The sequence below is a fragment of the Podarcis liolepis genome, assembly GCF_965112155.1.
Source record: "Podarcis liolepis genome assembly, chromosome: 4".
Lineage (NCBI taxonomy): Eukaryota > Metazoa > Chordata > Lepidosauria > Squamata > Lacertidae > Podarcis > Podarcis liolepis.
The window spans coordinates 96,600,705-96,615,646 of NC_139558.1; the positions used below are offsets into that span (position 1 = coordinate 96,600,705).

The 14,942-nt window shown below is 46.0% G+C and overlaps 2 protein-coding genes across 5 annotated transcripts in view; both read left to right on the top strand.

Moving 5' to 3' along the window:
• RSF1 (remodeling and spacing factor 1) overlaps positions 1-3,862 on the top strand; it is a 52,468-nt gene extending 48,606 nt beyond the window's left edge. The window contains exon 18 of the mRNA XM_083499239.1: positions 181-3,862. The gene's annotated coding sequence lies outside the window, so the exon portion shown is untranslated. The remainder of the gene's footprint in view (positions 1-180) is intronic.
• A 1,294-nt stretch (positions 3,863-5,156) lies between these two features.
• Positions 5,157-13,764, top strand: CLNS1A (chloride nucleotide-sensitive channel 1A). 4 transcript variants are annotated; one of them, XM_083500005.1, is made up of 7 exons: positions 5,157-5,395; positions 7,293-7,429; positions 8,278-8,403; positions 9,386-9,496; positions 9,887-10,060; positions 11,520-11,604; positions 13,166-13,764. In XM_083500005.1, the coding sequence occupies exons 1-6, from the start codon at positions 5,277-5,279 to the stop codon at positions 11,585-11,587; spliced, it is 735 nt and encodes a 244-aa protein (XP_083356131.1). In that variant the 5' UTR covers positions 5,157-5,276; the 3' UTR covers positions 11,588-11,604; positions 13,166-13,764. The 4 variants fall into 4 exon arrangements, with proteins under 4 accessions (XP_083356131.1, XP_083356132.1, XP_083356134.1 ...); XM_083500006.1 differs by having other exon boundaries at positions 5,160-5,395; positions 11,520-11,609; XM_083500008.1 differs by having other exon boundaries at positions 5,171-5,395; positions 8,281-8,403; positions 11,520-11,609.
• Positions 13,765-14,942: the final 1,178 nt, after the last annotated feature.

The window sequence follows — 14,942 nt, forward strand, 5'->3', positions numbered from 1 at the left end:
AGCATATCAGCTTGCCAAGTGGAACAATTCCCTCCTTCTAGGGGTTCTCCTGACCCACCAAACCAATTTGGGAAGAGAATGGAAAGCCCCATTGTGCAAGCAAGAAACCCTTTTGCAGGGTTTCTGCTGACACCGTTTGTTAGGTATATCACGCCCCTGGTAGTAGTACAGTAGTGGTAGTTGTTATTATTCTTTCTTTCTTTCTTTCTTTCTTTCTTTCTTTCTTTCTTTCTTTCTTTCTTTTCCTTCCTTCCTTCCTTCCTTCCTTCCTTCCTTCCTTCCTTCCTTCCTTCCTTCCTTCCTTCTTTCCTTCCTTCCCCCACCTTAAAACTTTGCGACCTATCCAGCATAAATGGCATACTCTATCCTCTTTCGATTTCAACAGGGGAGTTTGTTCAGGACGGATGTAACTATCGCATTGAACTTTCGCTTGGCTTGATTATGTCAGCCCTCCAAACAAAATAGCCAGTAAATAGCTGCCTTTAAAATAGCACTGTTTGGAATGTTTCATAAATTGCATACCATTGAAACAGGGCTTTGGGTGCAGAGAAGCAGAGCAGACGACGAGGATTGGGATTTCGGCAATGCCGTGTGCATGTGAAAGATTTAAAGGCCTAATTAAAGCTGTGCAACAGGAGAAGATTTTAGCAGTTCCTTGATTTGCGAAATCCAAGCTAGCAATTCTGGGGGATTCTACACGGGTTTTCTTACTTGTTAGACGGAAATTTCTCTCTTTTGAGCAACTGCTGTTGGGATAACGGGTTTTGTTCATGTGCTGTGGCGAGGGGGCCTTTAGCAACACTACCATTGCCCTATATTAAACAGCAAACCTGCATTTCCTAGCCAGAAACTTGTTGTTTTGTCTGCTGTATATTTGTGCCTGTTGTTGATGCAGTCAGAACAGAAACGGTCAAGGATTTAAGTGTGTGTGTCTCTCTCTCCCACCCACACTGCCCAGCATTGTGAGTAAGAATTAATTTTTATAACCCTTCTTAGTTACAGCCAGAGAAATATTTCCCCATGCTTGCGTAGGTGTTGTGCACTTGCCCAATGTTCCCATTCTTCCTCCTGTTCCTAGAATTTAAGTTCACCTTTTACAAAAATGAAATCATCTTGTCTGGAATTAGGTTCTATCTTGACAGTCAAGATCTGCTGAAATATTATTTGGTCAGTCCGTAACCCTTACATCAAGTTTCGTGATCCTGCACTCCTTCTGTCCACAGTCTCCCTCTCCTTCTCTCCTCTCCTCACCCAGCCCAGTATAATCAACCAGTGAGCCATTTCATTTAAGTCAGTGCCCAGTCAGGGTAGGGGAGCCTGTGCTGTTTTGTCGGCTGCTCCAGGGACTTCAGCAGCGGTGACGAAATGCAAAATTCCCGAGAGAGATCAAGCTAGGAACACAGGTAACACGTACCTGCAAGGATATCCTGCACAGGTGTTTGGCTCCCTGGGTGAATTCAGGTATATACCATGAGCTGGGTTCTGCCTGCGTGCCTTTGCCCGCTTGTGTACGTGTTTGCTTGTACTTGATCGCGCTTCCTGCGTTGTCAAGTTTCACGGAGGAGAGGAAGGGATGCATCTTGCAGACTGATTTTAGTTCTCAAATGGCAGCGTCCCTGTCTGTAGCTTAACATTTCATTCTCTGTTACCATAAGACAATTGCATGCATTTTTGTGGATCCTTTCCCCCAGCAAGATTATTGGGTACATGTGGGCAGTGAGGCAGCATTGGTGGGGCCTCACTCTGGCACACTTTGGCAGACTAACATCACCACCAATTTGTTCTAAGGGAGTGAAGTTTCTCCCTTAGACAGGAGACAGTAAGCCTTTGCCGTTGGCTTGTCGTGTAACAGTGAGAGGCAGATACTTGTCTTCCTAACCAGGACTAAAGTTTTGACATGATAGCAAAGCCAAGCCCTCACAGAAATGCTCTGCCTTTTTTTGTTTCCCCTTTTGCTACTGTACACAAACTTTGCAAATCTTGCCCGGCATGTAATGCAACGTCAATTAAAGCGTTGCATCTTCCCCTTGCATAGATACGACTTTTGTTTCAGGGGGTGGGCAGCGAGCCATCGGCCCGTTTCTTAGCTCTGCTCTACAGAAATTTGCTGTTTTGTTCCACGAGGAAAAGCCATGTCAGGTGGCTGGTTGGTGGCATAGCTTTCACCTGCTGCTCATTGTCTTGTACACGATTCAGTAGATCTTGTGCAGATATCTGCTAGGCCAGGGGTGGAGAACATCTTGTTGGACACAAATTCCCATCTTTGTTTTTCAGCCAGCATGGCCAGTGGTCAAGAATTATGGGAGCTGTAGTCTAGTTGTCTCTGTGGGGCCACCAGCTCCCCATTATTGCGCTAGTGAACTGTTGTTTCAATACTCTTTATTTTGGGGGCGGGAAATAAAATTAAAAACTGGGTGACGTTTTTCAGACAAGTCTTGCAAACTACTCTATATTATTTGTGCTCTGTCTGTACCCCCAGGGGACGGTGTCTCATACTTCCCATGCCTGCACGTTTTCCTTGTGGGGAAAGGCGTGTGCCCCTTTGTACAGTGGAGGAGGTTCAATTTATGCAGCCCCTTCTCTTCTTTTGAGGACTTGTACCGATTGGGCTTCTGCAAATGTTACAAGGTGTGTGACACCTGGCTTGGAGGCATGTGTGCACTGATCAACGCGGCAAAGTAATTTTCTAGGGCAGGGCCGTTTCATTGTATTTTAAAATTGGAGCTTTCTCAATCTTGACCTTCGCCATTGAATCGGAGCCTCTTTCTTCTTTGCGCCCGCCCAGCCCAAATGCTTACATCTTGGGTTAAATGCAGTCTGCCAAGGCTCCTCTCTGATGTCTCCCTTAATTTAGCAGAGCTGCACTGAAGCTGAGCAATGGAGACGGCATCCTTTGGGAGCAGAGAGCATGGCCAGAATTTTCTCACCTTTAACCTTTTTCCTTCCCACACCCCATTCACTATAAAAGTAATATTGGTAAATTTGTGGTGGTGGGAGGGAGGGACCTGCTTTGGCCAGTCACTGCTAAAACAAATTACTGTACAGGGTGTTTAGTAAAAAAAAAGAAAAATCATGAATTGCTTGCATTTTGAAAGGACACCGGGGGTTTTATGTGTGGCCTGTGCATTTTAAGGCTGCTTCATGACAAAGCCTGCATAGTTGCTGCAATTGTTTGGTCTGAGAAGACAGATCAGGAAGTGCATTTTCCAGCCCAGTGCATTATTGGCAGAAACTGCATTGCGCTTGTGAAGTGATGGTGCACGTGTATTTTCCCTTGCGAAGATCATTTCCATGCTTTTTGTTCCTTTAAAGAATGTTGCATTTAAGTGGCCATTTAGAGGGGGAAGTGAATACCTTGGGGAAAGAACTGGAAGTGTCTTCATTGTTGTACATAAATCCTGGGTTGCTTTCTCTCTTTCCTCTTTCCGTTTCCAACTCCCCCCCCCCAAAAAAAAAACCCAGTAAACTCACTTGCATGGAAAACGTAACTTGAAATGGAGAGTCCCCCGTGCCCTCAACGCTCAAAAGTGGTTAACTGCAGTTGACTAACAGCTGGTGTTTTTAGCTTTGCAGTACATGACTGTTTAAATACTGTATTCCTTGTAAATGAAGTTTAAAAAAAAAATGTTACGGCTGGTGCCAATATTTTTGTTATTGAAATGTTCAATGTCGTCTCACTACGGTCTGGTCAGAGCTCTTTGTGTATAAGCCGGGCCTGCAGCCTTTTTCTAGCTCGGAGGCCTAATTGTGTAACTTTTTTTTTCTTTCATAATGTTTTTGTTTTGTTTATAATATCTACTGTCATTTCTTTCATATAAATATGACATGTAAATTGTCATAATAAAGAAAACCATTTAAATAAGTTGACGTACAGAAAAGTGTGAGAGAAGCCGTGCATTCCTTTGTCATGGCATCGTGGAAGATGGCAGGTCCCACGAGAATAACCGTTAAATCAGATTCACTAATTTTACTCCAGACGGACAGATTGATAAATGGCTTTTGAAAATCAAAATCAAGAGAGCTGAACAGAGATCAACAGAAAAACGTCAAAAAAAGGAAATGTAAAAGGATGTAATGTGTAGGTAAGAACTAAAATGTGGAGAGATCCAGGTGAGGGTTGGGGGGCTTCCAATGGATTTTAAAGTTATATAAACCAGTGTTTGTTTATTGAAGGCAACCCTGCTGAAGGAAGTTTTTAAAAATGTTTTATTATTATCATCATTGACCATTTGTAAGTCAGGTGGAGGTGCTGCAGTTTTACCCAATTTTAATTTAGCTGCAGTAGGAAGTGTGAGAACCTGAAATGAATACTATTTTCTTTAAAAAGAGAGAGAACTGGTAATGTAGGAGAGGTCTAGATTAGGTCCCAAGAAGTGTTGGCAGGGATGTCTATTTTATATTTTGTTTTGTTGCAACTTCTACTGAGGTGTCCTGTGCCTTGAATTGGCTTTCGAAAAGCCCAGCTTCCTTGAGCCCCTGTGTTACCTGCAACCCCAAACCGCCCTACACCGCAAGGTTGGTTTGCAGCAGGCAGCGCATGCACCCTTCCCACAAAATAACTTGGCATTGACCCCAAACAATTCGGCCTCTGCAATTCCCAGTGGCCATAACCCTTCAGGCCAGGTATCCCCAAACTCCGCCCTCCAGATGTTTTGAGACTACAAGTCCCATCATCCTTGACCACTGGTCCTGTTAGCTAGGGATGATGGGAGCTGTAGTCCCAAAACACCTGGAGGGCCGTTTGGTGAATGCCGTCTTCAGGTGCGGTGGGACTACAGTTCCCGTCATCCCTGGCGGGCGGCCGCGCTCGCTGAGGATGACGGGAGTCACAGAGTCCAACGCCGCTCCCGGGAGGCCCCGCCCAGGTGCGGCCTTCCCTCAGTTCTCGGCCTCGGAGGGCGGCCAGTCCCTTAAGCATCGACGGGAGGCAAATGGGGACGGGCCTTCCCCCCTTTCGTCACTGTGTGGTTTATTTATCCGCCTTTTAAAAATATTTTTTCTGAGGTGTTTATTGGATTCCAACATGGCGTCCACCGCCTCCTCCCCGCGTGAGGCGAGCGGGGGCGGTCACGTGACGGCAACCATAGAGACGCGGAGGCGGCGCTCCGCGTCTCTATGGCGACGGGGCGGTTGAGAGCGCTTCCGGGTCGGCTCGGGGGCATCTGCGCGCGCGCTTCCTGTTTCGTTGCTTTCCCCCTTCCCCCCTTCGCTTTCTAGACGCGGTAAGCGCGAAGAGGCGCCGGGAGGATCTCCGCCCTGACGCCGCCGCCGTTGCCATGAGCTTCCTGCAGCCTCTCGCGGCGCCTACCGAGGGGGTCCGGCTTCGGCAGCCCGACACGGAGGCCGTGCTGGGGGGACGAGGCCTGGGCACCGGGAGCCTCTACATCGCCGAGAGGTGAGAGAGAGAGGGGGGGGGCCGGCCTCTGCGAGGAGGCTTCAGGGGCTTCGCCTGCGGAACTCCCTGCCACAGGGCGCGGGGGTAACAGAGAAAGGCGGCTGGAGAAATTCACGGGGGCGGACGAGAGAGGCCCGTTATTCTTGACGGAGGCTCCCCGCTCAGAAACAGTCTTACCTTCGAGGCCCTGCCGTGAGGGGCAAGCCATGGGAGAGCTTTCATGCTCTGGGATTGTTGTTGTTTTTTTTGGCGGGGGAGCCTTCCTGGATTTAGCTGGCCCGGGAACGTGGACCAAATGCACTCTTTCTTGCTTACATGTAGGAATATCGTTGCGATTAATGCATGTGGTTCTTTATACCCCGCCTTTTCCCCTGACGGGGAGTCAGTGCTGCTTACAGACGAAAATAAGAACAGCTAAAAAAAGTGGGGGTGGGGGAGCAGCAGTAATAATGCCACAAGCAGCTAGACGTTAATAGAAATAGAATTATATATAAATACAAAATATCTATTACAAATAAATTTGTTTTTGGAAACACACCGTGTGGGGGGAAAGGGTTCAAAATAGCTGGACAATATACACCAGAAAATGAGACACAAACAGTAAGAGATGAGTTCCCTTCACGCCTCGGTTTTGAATCTCCTAGTTCCCCACCTATACTTTTGGTTTGGTCCAGTAGGGCTAATCCTTCAGTAATGGTGCAGAGTTAAAAATATGCTGATACCGATGCCTAGGATTTGGCAGGTCCAGGGAGGCTGGTTGGGGAATATTGGATGCTAGATCACATCCAATATACTTGATGCAGCATCCTTGGCTGACACAAAATTCAGTTTGTTCCTGTTGGGGTTTGGGTGGGCAATAGCTTTGGAACCTAATGAATACTGCTAGTTTCACCTTACCCAACCTGGTGCCCTCTAGAAGCTCCCATCAGCCCCAGCCAGTTCAGCTGAGATATTACCAGTGTTAAGAGACAGCAGCTGGGAGTGTGCAACAGAATGTCTTCATCCTATCCTCCTTAAACCTTTACCTGTTATGGTCTTTTGGGATGGCTGTGGGCGTCATCTCTGAACCTGAGTGTTCATTGCTAGTGTATGGGAAAGGGAATAGTACAGTGGTGCCCCGGGTTACATACGCTTCAGGTTACAGACTCCGCTAACCCAGAAATAGTACCTCGGGTTAAGAACTTTGCTTCAGGATGAGAACAGAAATCGTGCTCTGGCGGCGCGGCAGCAGCAGGAGGCCCCATTAGCTAAAGTGGTGCTTCAGGTTAAGAACAGTTTCAGGTTAAGTATGGACCTCCGGAACGAATTAAGTACATAACCAGAGGTATGGGGTAGGTTTATTAATCAGGATACCATAAACTGTCAGACACATGCTGTGACCTTTTTCCTTCACTAACACTTTCAATATTTTATAGTTCGGCTGCCCCCAATCTGCAGTAGAATGAATTTCAGGACTTTGACCATCTGCCTGACTTCTGATTCCCTAAGTTTAAGCCCTCCCATCTGCACCCAGGTGGGAGCTGCTCGTATAGGACAATGGAGAAATCCAGGATTTTAGGACAGCTGTGATTGGGCAGCAATGATATCTTACACATCCCTTTGTCCTCCACTCTGACAAGGAATAGACCTTATCAGAGTTCAAGGACTCAGTCCTGACAGCAAGAAGACTTGGGTGGCAAAGCGGAGGCAGTGTGGGGTGTGGTCTGGGGAGAACTCCAAGGGCCAGAGAGAGAGATGATTTGGCCCTCGTGCCTGAGGTTTCCCACCCCTACTTAATTCCTCATTCTCTTAGGACACTGGTGGTCCATAGTAAGGACCTGGCTTGGAAGAAGAATGGAGCTCCTCTGTGACATAACTAAAACTACTTTCGTTTTCTTTGGGTTTCCTCCTCCACCAGCCGCCTGTCATGGATAGAGACTTCAGGCCTCGGGTTCTCGTTGGACTATCCCATCATAAGCTTGCATGCCATCTCCAGGGATCTGAATGCCTATCCGTGGGAGCATTTGTACGTCATGGTAAATGCAAAGTTTGAAGGTACGGAAGAGACGGTCTAGTGAAGTGGCCGAGGCATTGGGTTCAAATCTCTGCTGCATCATGAAGTTCGCTGGGTGGCCGTGGGCAAGCCATGAGGTTTCAGCCTAGCTTACCTTGCAAGGTTGTTGTGAGAGTAAAATGGCACCATGTCTTCCTTTGATGCAACCAGCTTGATGGCAGATAAAAACATAACTAAAAGGAAGGAAAGTAAGTAGCATAGGCCTTAACATTTATTAGTTTATTAGCAAAATCTGTATACCACATGATTGTAGTAAACTAAGCTAAGCTGTTTACAAGCATCCGGCTATTCCAGGTTTTTCTTGGCTTAGTGTTAAAAGTTCTTCATCTTTTTTTAAAGCAGCACTGTACAGTTGAGGAAACAACCCATGAAAGACAACATCCCCCCTCCCCTTGTGAGTGTTCAATAGTATCTCCTTCGGTGGTTATGACAACTCTTAGAAAATTCACTCACTTCCCACCCTGCAGCTCAGAAGTAGAGAATGCTTAGCATGGGGCGTGGCATTTGCTTCAGAATTCAGTTTCCTGAGGTGAATTAGTTTCTGTTTTTTAATAAAAACAAGTTTCTAGACCTCATGGTTCTTGTCATGTTCGTAGTGCCTTGTGAAATCTCACAAGCCCAGGGCTGCTAAATCATGTTTCCAGTGTTCTTGGTCAAGAATTTCATAGTTCCATGTTCTTCATGGTAATCAGCAGAAAGAAGCAGGCTGTGCAAATTTTCAGGCCTGTACTCTGATTAACTGCTTTCAAATATTTAAAATGATATGGATCATTTTTCAGTTAGCATTATTTCAGATTACTTATAACACAACTGTGTTTGAATTCCTTAGCAGAAGAATCAAAAGAAGATGGCATGGGAGAAAAAGAGGAGGAGGAGGAGGAGGAGGAGGATGGCAGCAACGATGATCTTGAGCCCATTTCAGAATTCAGATTTGTTCCCAGCGACAAATCAGCCTGTAAGTAGGAAGAACAGCACAGCTTCCATGGCTAGAATAATGGTGACCAGGTTGCTGTTGTGAAGTAGGATTGCCTCTGCACTCAAGATGGTGGAGCAGGGCCTGGGATTACCAATTTACTTCCAGAGGCAACCTTGCTCTGCACAGCAAGTGTTGGAGTGTGGCACCTGTGGATGTGAGCACCATCCCTCATTCCAGCATAACTTGCTCCTATCAGGAGTATCTCAACAGAAGCTTAATCCAGCCAGAGGGCTACGTATAACATCCGCCGTTGACTTGTGGCTGCGGCCAGCTGAATGAATCTTGTGTAGTTCCTTCAGATTGTTTGCTAGCTGTACTGTTTTGTTTGAGCTTGCAAGGTTCTGCTTACGAGCTTCCCACTGAGGCAGTGGTTGGCCACTGTGACAACAGGGTGCTGGACAAGATGATGATAATAATAATTTTTATTTATACTCCGCGCTCCCCAGCCAAGACCGGGCTCAGGGTGGCTAACAACCAATAATAAAAACATGTTGATTAAAATACAATTTTAAAAACAAGATTAAAATACAACATTAAAACATTAGGATGCAGCCTCTTCACAGGAGGAGAAAGGAAAAAGATTCTAAGCCAAAGGCCAGGCGGAACAACTCTGTCTTACAGGCCCTTCGGAAAGAAATCAGATCCCGCAGGGCCCTGGTCTCATGAGACAGAGCGTTCCACCAGGCCGGAGCCAATGTTGAAAAGGCCCTGGCTCTGGTTGAGGCTAATCTGACTGCCTTAGGGACCTCTAGGGTGTTGCTATTTATGGACCTTAAGGTCCTCCGTGGGGCATACCAGGAGGGGCGGTCCCGTAGGTACGAGGGTCCTAGGCCGTGAAGGGCTTTAAAGGTGGGCCATTGGTCTGATCCAGCAGGGCTCTTATGTTCTTATTCGTCCATGTCCATTTTATTTGATTGCCAGTGAACAATTTGTGCATATCTCTGTGTGTGTTTTTCCCCAGTGGAAGCCATGTTCTCTGCCATGTGTGAATGTCAAGCCTTGCACCCTGATCCAGAAGATGAAGACTCTGACAACGATTATGAGGGTGAGGAATACGACGTGGAAGCCCACGGTAAGAGGGCTGTGGTGGGTTCCCTTAATTTTCAGAGAATGTCCAAATGGCATAGAATAGACCACAATTTTGGTCAGCTTTGTGTGCCTCCAAAGATGAAAAATTAGGCAAAACTAGCTTTGAGCCAGTAGACTTATATGCTGCTGGACTCCCTACAGCACAAAGTGGTTTATAACAGTTGCAGAACTAATTTAGTGTGAGGAATGGGAATTTCAGTAAATACGCATACATAATGCAAACAGTTGGACATTTGACACTTAGCATCAATTACAATACTGAAGTAGCTGTTGGGAAGATTTTTTCTCCAAGATAAATTAATGGCAGCTATATCGTATGCACCTATCTGTTCTCGTGTTAGCTAGCAATTTGGGTTTTATTTGTTTGTTGCAGAAATTGGCCAAGGTGACATCCCATCCTTCTACACTTACGAAGAAGGTCTGTCGCGTTTAACTGCTGAGGGTCAGGCTACCCTGGAGAGGCTGGAGGGCATGCTGGCACAATCTATAAGCACTCAGTATCACATGGCTGGGGTACGGACAGAAGATTCCATCAGAGACTTCGAAGGTGAGTTTTAATCGTCCGCTGCTCTGTGAAAGCTCAGTTGGATGTGCAGCTTATCCCTCTCCCTGCAGCCTGGTATTATTACAAGGTAAAGTAAGCTCCTTATAACCACATTGGAGCCAATGGGTTGGATTTTGCCATATTTTGCCTCGGTCCAGCGCCGAGGGCCTTCTGGTGGTTCCCTCACTGTGAGAAGTGAGGTTACAGGGAACCAGGCAGAGGCCTTCTTGGTGGTGGCGCTTGCCCTGTGGAATGCCCTCCCATCAGATGTCAAGGAAATAAACAACTACAGTATCTGACTTTTAGAAGACATTTGAAGGCAGCCCTGTTTAGGGAAGTTTTTTTAATGTTTAATGTTGTATTGTGTTTTTAATAATCGGTTGGAAGCTGCCCAGAGTGGCCCAGCCAGATGGGTGCAGTATAAATAATACATCGTTATTACTATTATTTATTTGAAAGGAGCTTGTTGAGGCTTGAGCTCAGAGTTGGCTAAGCTGTCCGTGCACCATGGCTGTGTAGAGGGGCTGTTGCCTGTATCTGCTCCAGTTAAAGGATTGGCTGCCTTAAGGTTTTGCTGCATCCCAGGCTGCCTCTGCTAGCATTTTTAAAAGCACAGAGTCTGAATCCCACCTGTTCATCCTTCATCCTCCCGCACCCAGACTTATTTGGAAAAACACTCTTGGGTAATCCTGTCAAGACTGGACATGACAATACAGTGGTGCCTCGCAAGACGAAAAGAATCCATTCTGTGATTCTCATCGTCTAGCGGTTTTTTCGTCTTGCGAAGCAAGCCCACTGACGGATTAGCGTATTAGCGGCTTTTAGCGGCTTTTAGCGGCTTATCGGCTTATCGGATCAGCTGATAAGCGGCTTAGCGGCTTAGAAAAGGGGGGGAGGGAAAAAAACCCGCAGGAACTCGCAAGACATTTTCGTCTTGCGAAGCAAGCCCATAGGAAATTCGTTTTGCGAAGCACCTCCAAAATGGAAAACTCTTTCGTCTAGCGAGTTTTCCGTCTTGCGAGGCATTTGTCTTGTGGGGCACCACTATAGTGTGTGAGATTTATGGTGTATTACAAAGAATCTCCCTTTTTAAATGACACGAAGCACTTTCTTTATCCGATTGGGTATGGTCGCTTGTTTGTAGTATTTTTGTAAGTTTTTAAAATAAAGAAATGGTTACTTTGCGCTCCCGGGAACTGGATCCGATCATGCTTTAGAGGAGTGAAGTCTCTTATGTAGGTACTTTGTAGCTTCTCCTCTCCCTTGCTTTTATTGATTGTTTTGATCTGTGGTCAGGTGCTGTGCCAAGGTGGTGGAGGGCAGGCTTGGACAATATCCTTTCCGGTTCTTCAATTTTATGATGCTCAAGCCAGCCTTGTCTTTGCAGCAGAGGACACTAGTTGCTTTGTAGCCTCCCTTCATGTCTCCAAAGGTTTCAGTCCATTTCTTCCTTTGCTTCTAGATGGAATGGAGGTGGATGCTTCCCCAGCAGTTGCTGGGCAGTTTGAAGACGCAGATGTTGATCACTGAGGAGGGTGTGGGCTGCTGTAAGGTTTGCCATCTTAATTTCCTCTCCCTTCCATATAGGGCAGTTTGGTTTTCCTGATCCTTCTAATTCATTAACTTGCTGAAAAATACCCAGCTTGCTTAGATTTCGCCCCCCCCCCGTTCACCCTATGCTCAAACAGCATATAAAGCAGACTTAATTTTTAAAAAACCTCCTTTTAACTAATAAAAGTTTTCATGTGTTAATTGCTACATTATAAGGGCATGGTGACTTTTGAGCTAATTCTCTCTGTGCAGTATCTGAGATATCCGGTCTGGGAATTTAGATCCCCGAGAATGGTTTGTTGGTTTTATCTAGGTGATGTGTACCCCACATTATCACAAAACTATCACAGGTTACAGTGCAAAAGTAAAAACCATAATAAAGCAAAAATGTGCCATGAAGCTCACCAGGTGACCTTGGGCTAGTTGTTGACTCTCTGCCTCGCCTATCTCATGGGGAGGTTCATAACAAATGTATGAGGACAAAACAAGGAAGGTGAAACTTTTATATACAGTACCGTATTTCACCATGTAATTGCCACAGATTTTATGCCAAGTGCACTTTTCCAAAAAGTGGGGTGTGACCATTATGTGAAGCCCGTGTCAGAGTGCCGGCTTTCCAAGAGGGGTTTGGGGGCTCAGCCTCCTGTCCTGTCAAGGCCCCCGCCCCAGGCCACGTGCCCTCTGCTGGGGCGGAGATGGAGGAAGGGGTCGTTCTCAGCCACTGCCTCCATTAACTTGGCTGAGCCAGGGCTGCCTGTTGTTGCCGCCAAGCGCTGAGAGTAGAGGGACTGACTTCTTCTGCTTCCAGCAGCCACAGCTCCACAAGGTACACGATGCAAGCCACCCCATCTTCGCCTTGCAAAGTGGGGCTGCCTGGTGCTGCTGCAGAGCACTGCGGGCTTGGCAGCAGCAGCAGACAGCCTTGGCACTGCTCTGTGCCTGTTGGGAATGGCGGACTGTTCGCCACAAGTTGGCCAAGCCCAGGGAAGAGGCCAAGACAGCCTGGGAGCTCATGGCCAAGTTTGCGAGGGGAGCAGGAGTGCCTGTGGCTGGAAGAGGAAAGGAAGGGGGGGCTGAGTCGTAGCAGATCTTCAAAATATTCCATGTGACAATTACGCAATGAAATACAATTTTTGGAGTGAGAAAACAGGGTGTGACTACTATGCGATAATTATGTGGTGAAATACGTTAACACCAACTCATAAAATATCATTTATGGCATTGTTTCTCCCACTCCGGCTGTGTTCCATTGTCTTCCCCACCCTGTGCTACACCCATATACCTTTGTTACTGCTTTTTGTCCTCCTCCTACTCCCTGCCAAGTCTATAAAGCCCGTTAAAATAAACACTGGCCATCACATAGCCTAGTATTTAAGTTCTCTTTGTACATAATTGTGGGTTTTCCGGTGCTCACCAGAACAGCTCTGGCTCAAAACCATGCCAAGAGGTCCCTGGTGTGTTGTAGCAGCTTTGCTCTCTGTCCTATGCTTCCTTCTTTCTGTAAACCAAAAAGAAGTTCCCACTGCTGAACCCATCCATGTCTTGTCTGTTTTCCAGATTCTTCTCTCTGCATTTTCAGATCAGGCTCTCCAAGCTTGAAGATGTTATATCAGGAATTGCCCTTTCGGTATTATTGACCTAAATATGGGTATTTAGGTCTGTAAATGCTTTTATAGATGTGCTGATATGAAACAGGATTTGACACTGTGGGGCTGGCTTTTTAAAAAAAACTTAAGAATTTGTGAAAAGTATAATACCTTGGGTTTGAAAGGAGGGATTAATCATGGGTTATTGCTGGAAAGCCTTTACAGAAATGATAGAGATTAAAGAATAAAGTTGTACTTAGAACAGAATTCTAGATTGTCCTAGAATTTCCCCCATATTTTTGTGCCTGTTTATCCACAGCTGACAATGTCTGACATGAGCGTTAACTTTGGTTTAGCTAAAGAGGCAAGAGGTACGGTGGGGCCGCAGAAACAAAGAAATTGTAAAAACCCTGCAAGGGATTGGCTCATTCCATTGGACGCTCTTGCTTTCTCATGGTTTTAGTGGCCCAGTTTGGCGTCGGGATGGCATCTGTATTGCCCCCAGATGGTAAACTTCTTACGTTTTTGTTATAAATAAAATGGTTCAATAAATATAATTTTTGTATCTTACAGACTACCTTTTTGTACATTCTTTCTGTGTCACAGGAAACTTTTTTTTCAAATTCAAGGTTTGGCTAGTTCTCCTTTCTGGTGCTTCATGTGTCTTCCTGGGCTCAAGGGTTCTGTGCTGCTGCAGAAAATGACAAGCAGACGTGATATAGGTATATAAAATGATGCACAGTGTGGAGAATTTGGGGCCAGCCAATGAAGCTGAATGTTTGAAGACACAGCACAGACAAAAGGAAGTACTACTTCACACAGCACGTAGCTGAACTGTCCAATTTGCTTCCACAATGTGTAGTGGTAGATTAGACTAATTCCTAGAAGATGACACTTGGTTCTGCTTCCATTGGCAGAGTCACTATGCCTCTAAACGCCAGCTGCTGCAAATCACAAATAAAGAGTGTTCTTATACTCAGATCCTGAATACGGGTTTCCCATTGGGGCACCTGGTTGGCCACTGCGAGGACAGGATGCTGGACTAGATTGGCCACTGCACTGATCTAGCAAGGCTCCTCTTATGTTGTACTTAGCCCTCCTGATGCACACATCTGCCTGGGGGCTTGCAAACGTGGAGCTCTATTTGCCTAATTTATACTTCTTGAATTGTGTGGTGTACAGTTCACACATATTGGACTCTATCCGAGTTATCCTATATGCAAATGTGAAGTTCCTCATACTGAATGGCAGGCAGGCCTGGGGAGGGGCAATTTTAATTCCCTAACACACTAGTCTTCAGTTGGAGGATCAGGATCCATTAGACTAGAAGATCACAGCCTGATCCCAAGTGGGTAGCAACAGGAGCACCACCACCGGGCATATAGAAGTGGGTTCCCAAATGCATATTTGGGTTAAAAGTGAAAAAGTTGAAAATACCTGCATGAGAATTTAAATATCAGCACAGGGCTTCTGGTTAGTAGTGCCCTATTGGTTTCTGACAGCTTACTTGCATTTCATATTGGCTCTGTCTCTCCTCATGATTTGACACTGTTTCAAGAACTAGGAACAGTTTCTTCGTTTTTTTAAAAAAAAACTTTCACTGAGCTATAATGATGGTTGAGCTCCCCAACTTCAGAGCGATCATTTTTGAACTGCATAGAAAATGTTTCTTAACACTGTTTCTCCTGGAGCAGTAGTTAGAAATGCCTTCTAAATAAGATTCGCTTTTGATTTGGAAAGAAGGAAAA

What these genes read in the sequence shown, in the direction of transcription:
- CLNS1A (XM_083500005.1), top strand. Translation starts at nt 5,277, where the DNA reads ATGAGCTTCCTGCAGCCTCTCGCGGCGCCTACCGAGGGGGTCCGGCTT. An exon ending in AGCCTCTACATCGCCGAGAG is followed by an intron (nt 5,396 to 7,292) that starts GTGAGAGAGAGA and finishes CTCCTCCACCAG; the next exon opens with CCGCCTGTCATGGATAGAGA. An exon ending in GGTAAATGCAAAGTTTGAAG is followed by an intron (nt 7,430 to 8,277) that starts GTACGGAAGAGA and finishes TGAATTCCTTAG; the next exon opens with CAGAAGAATCAAAAGAAGAT.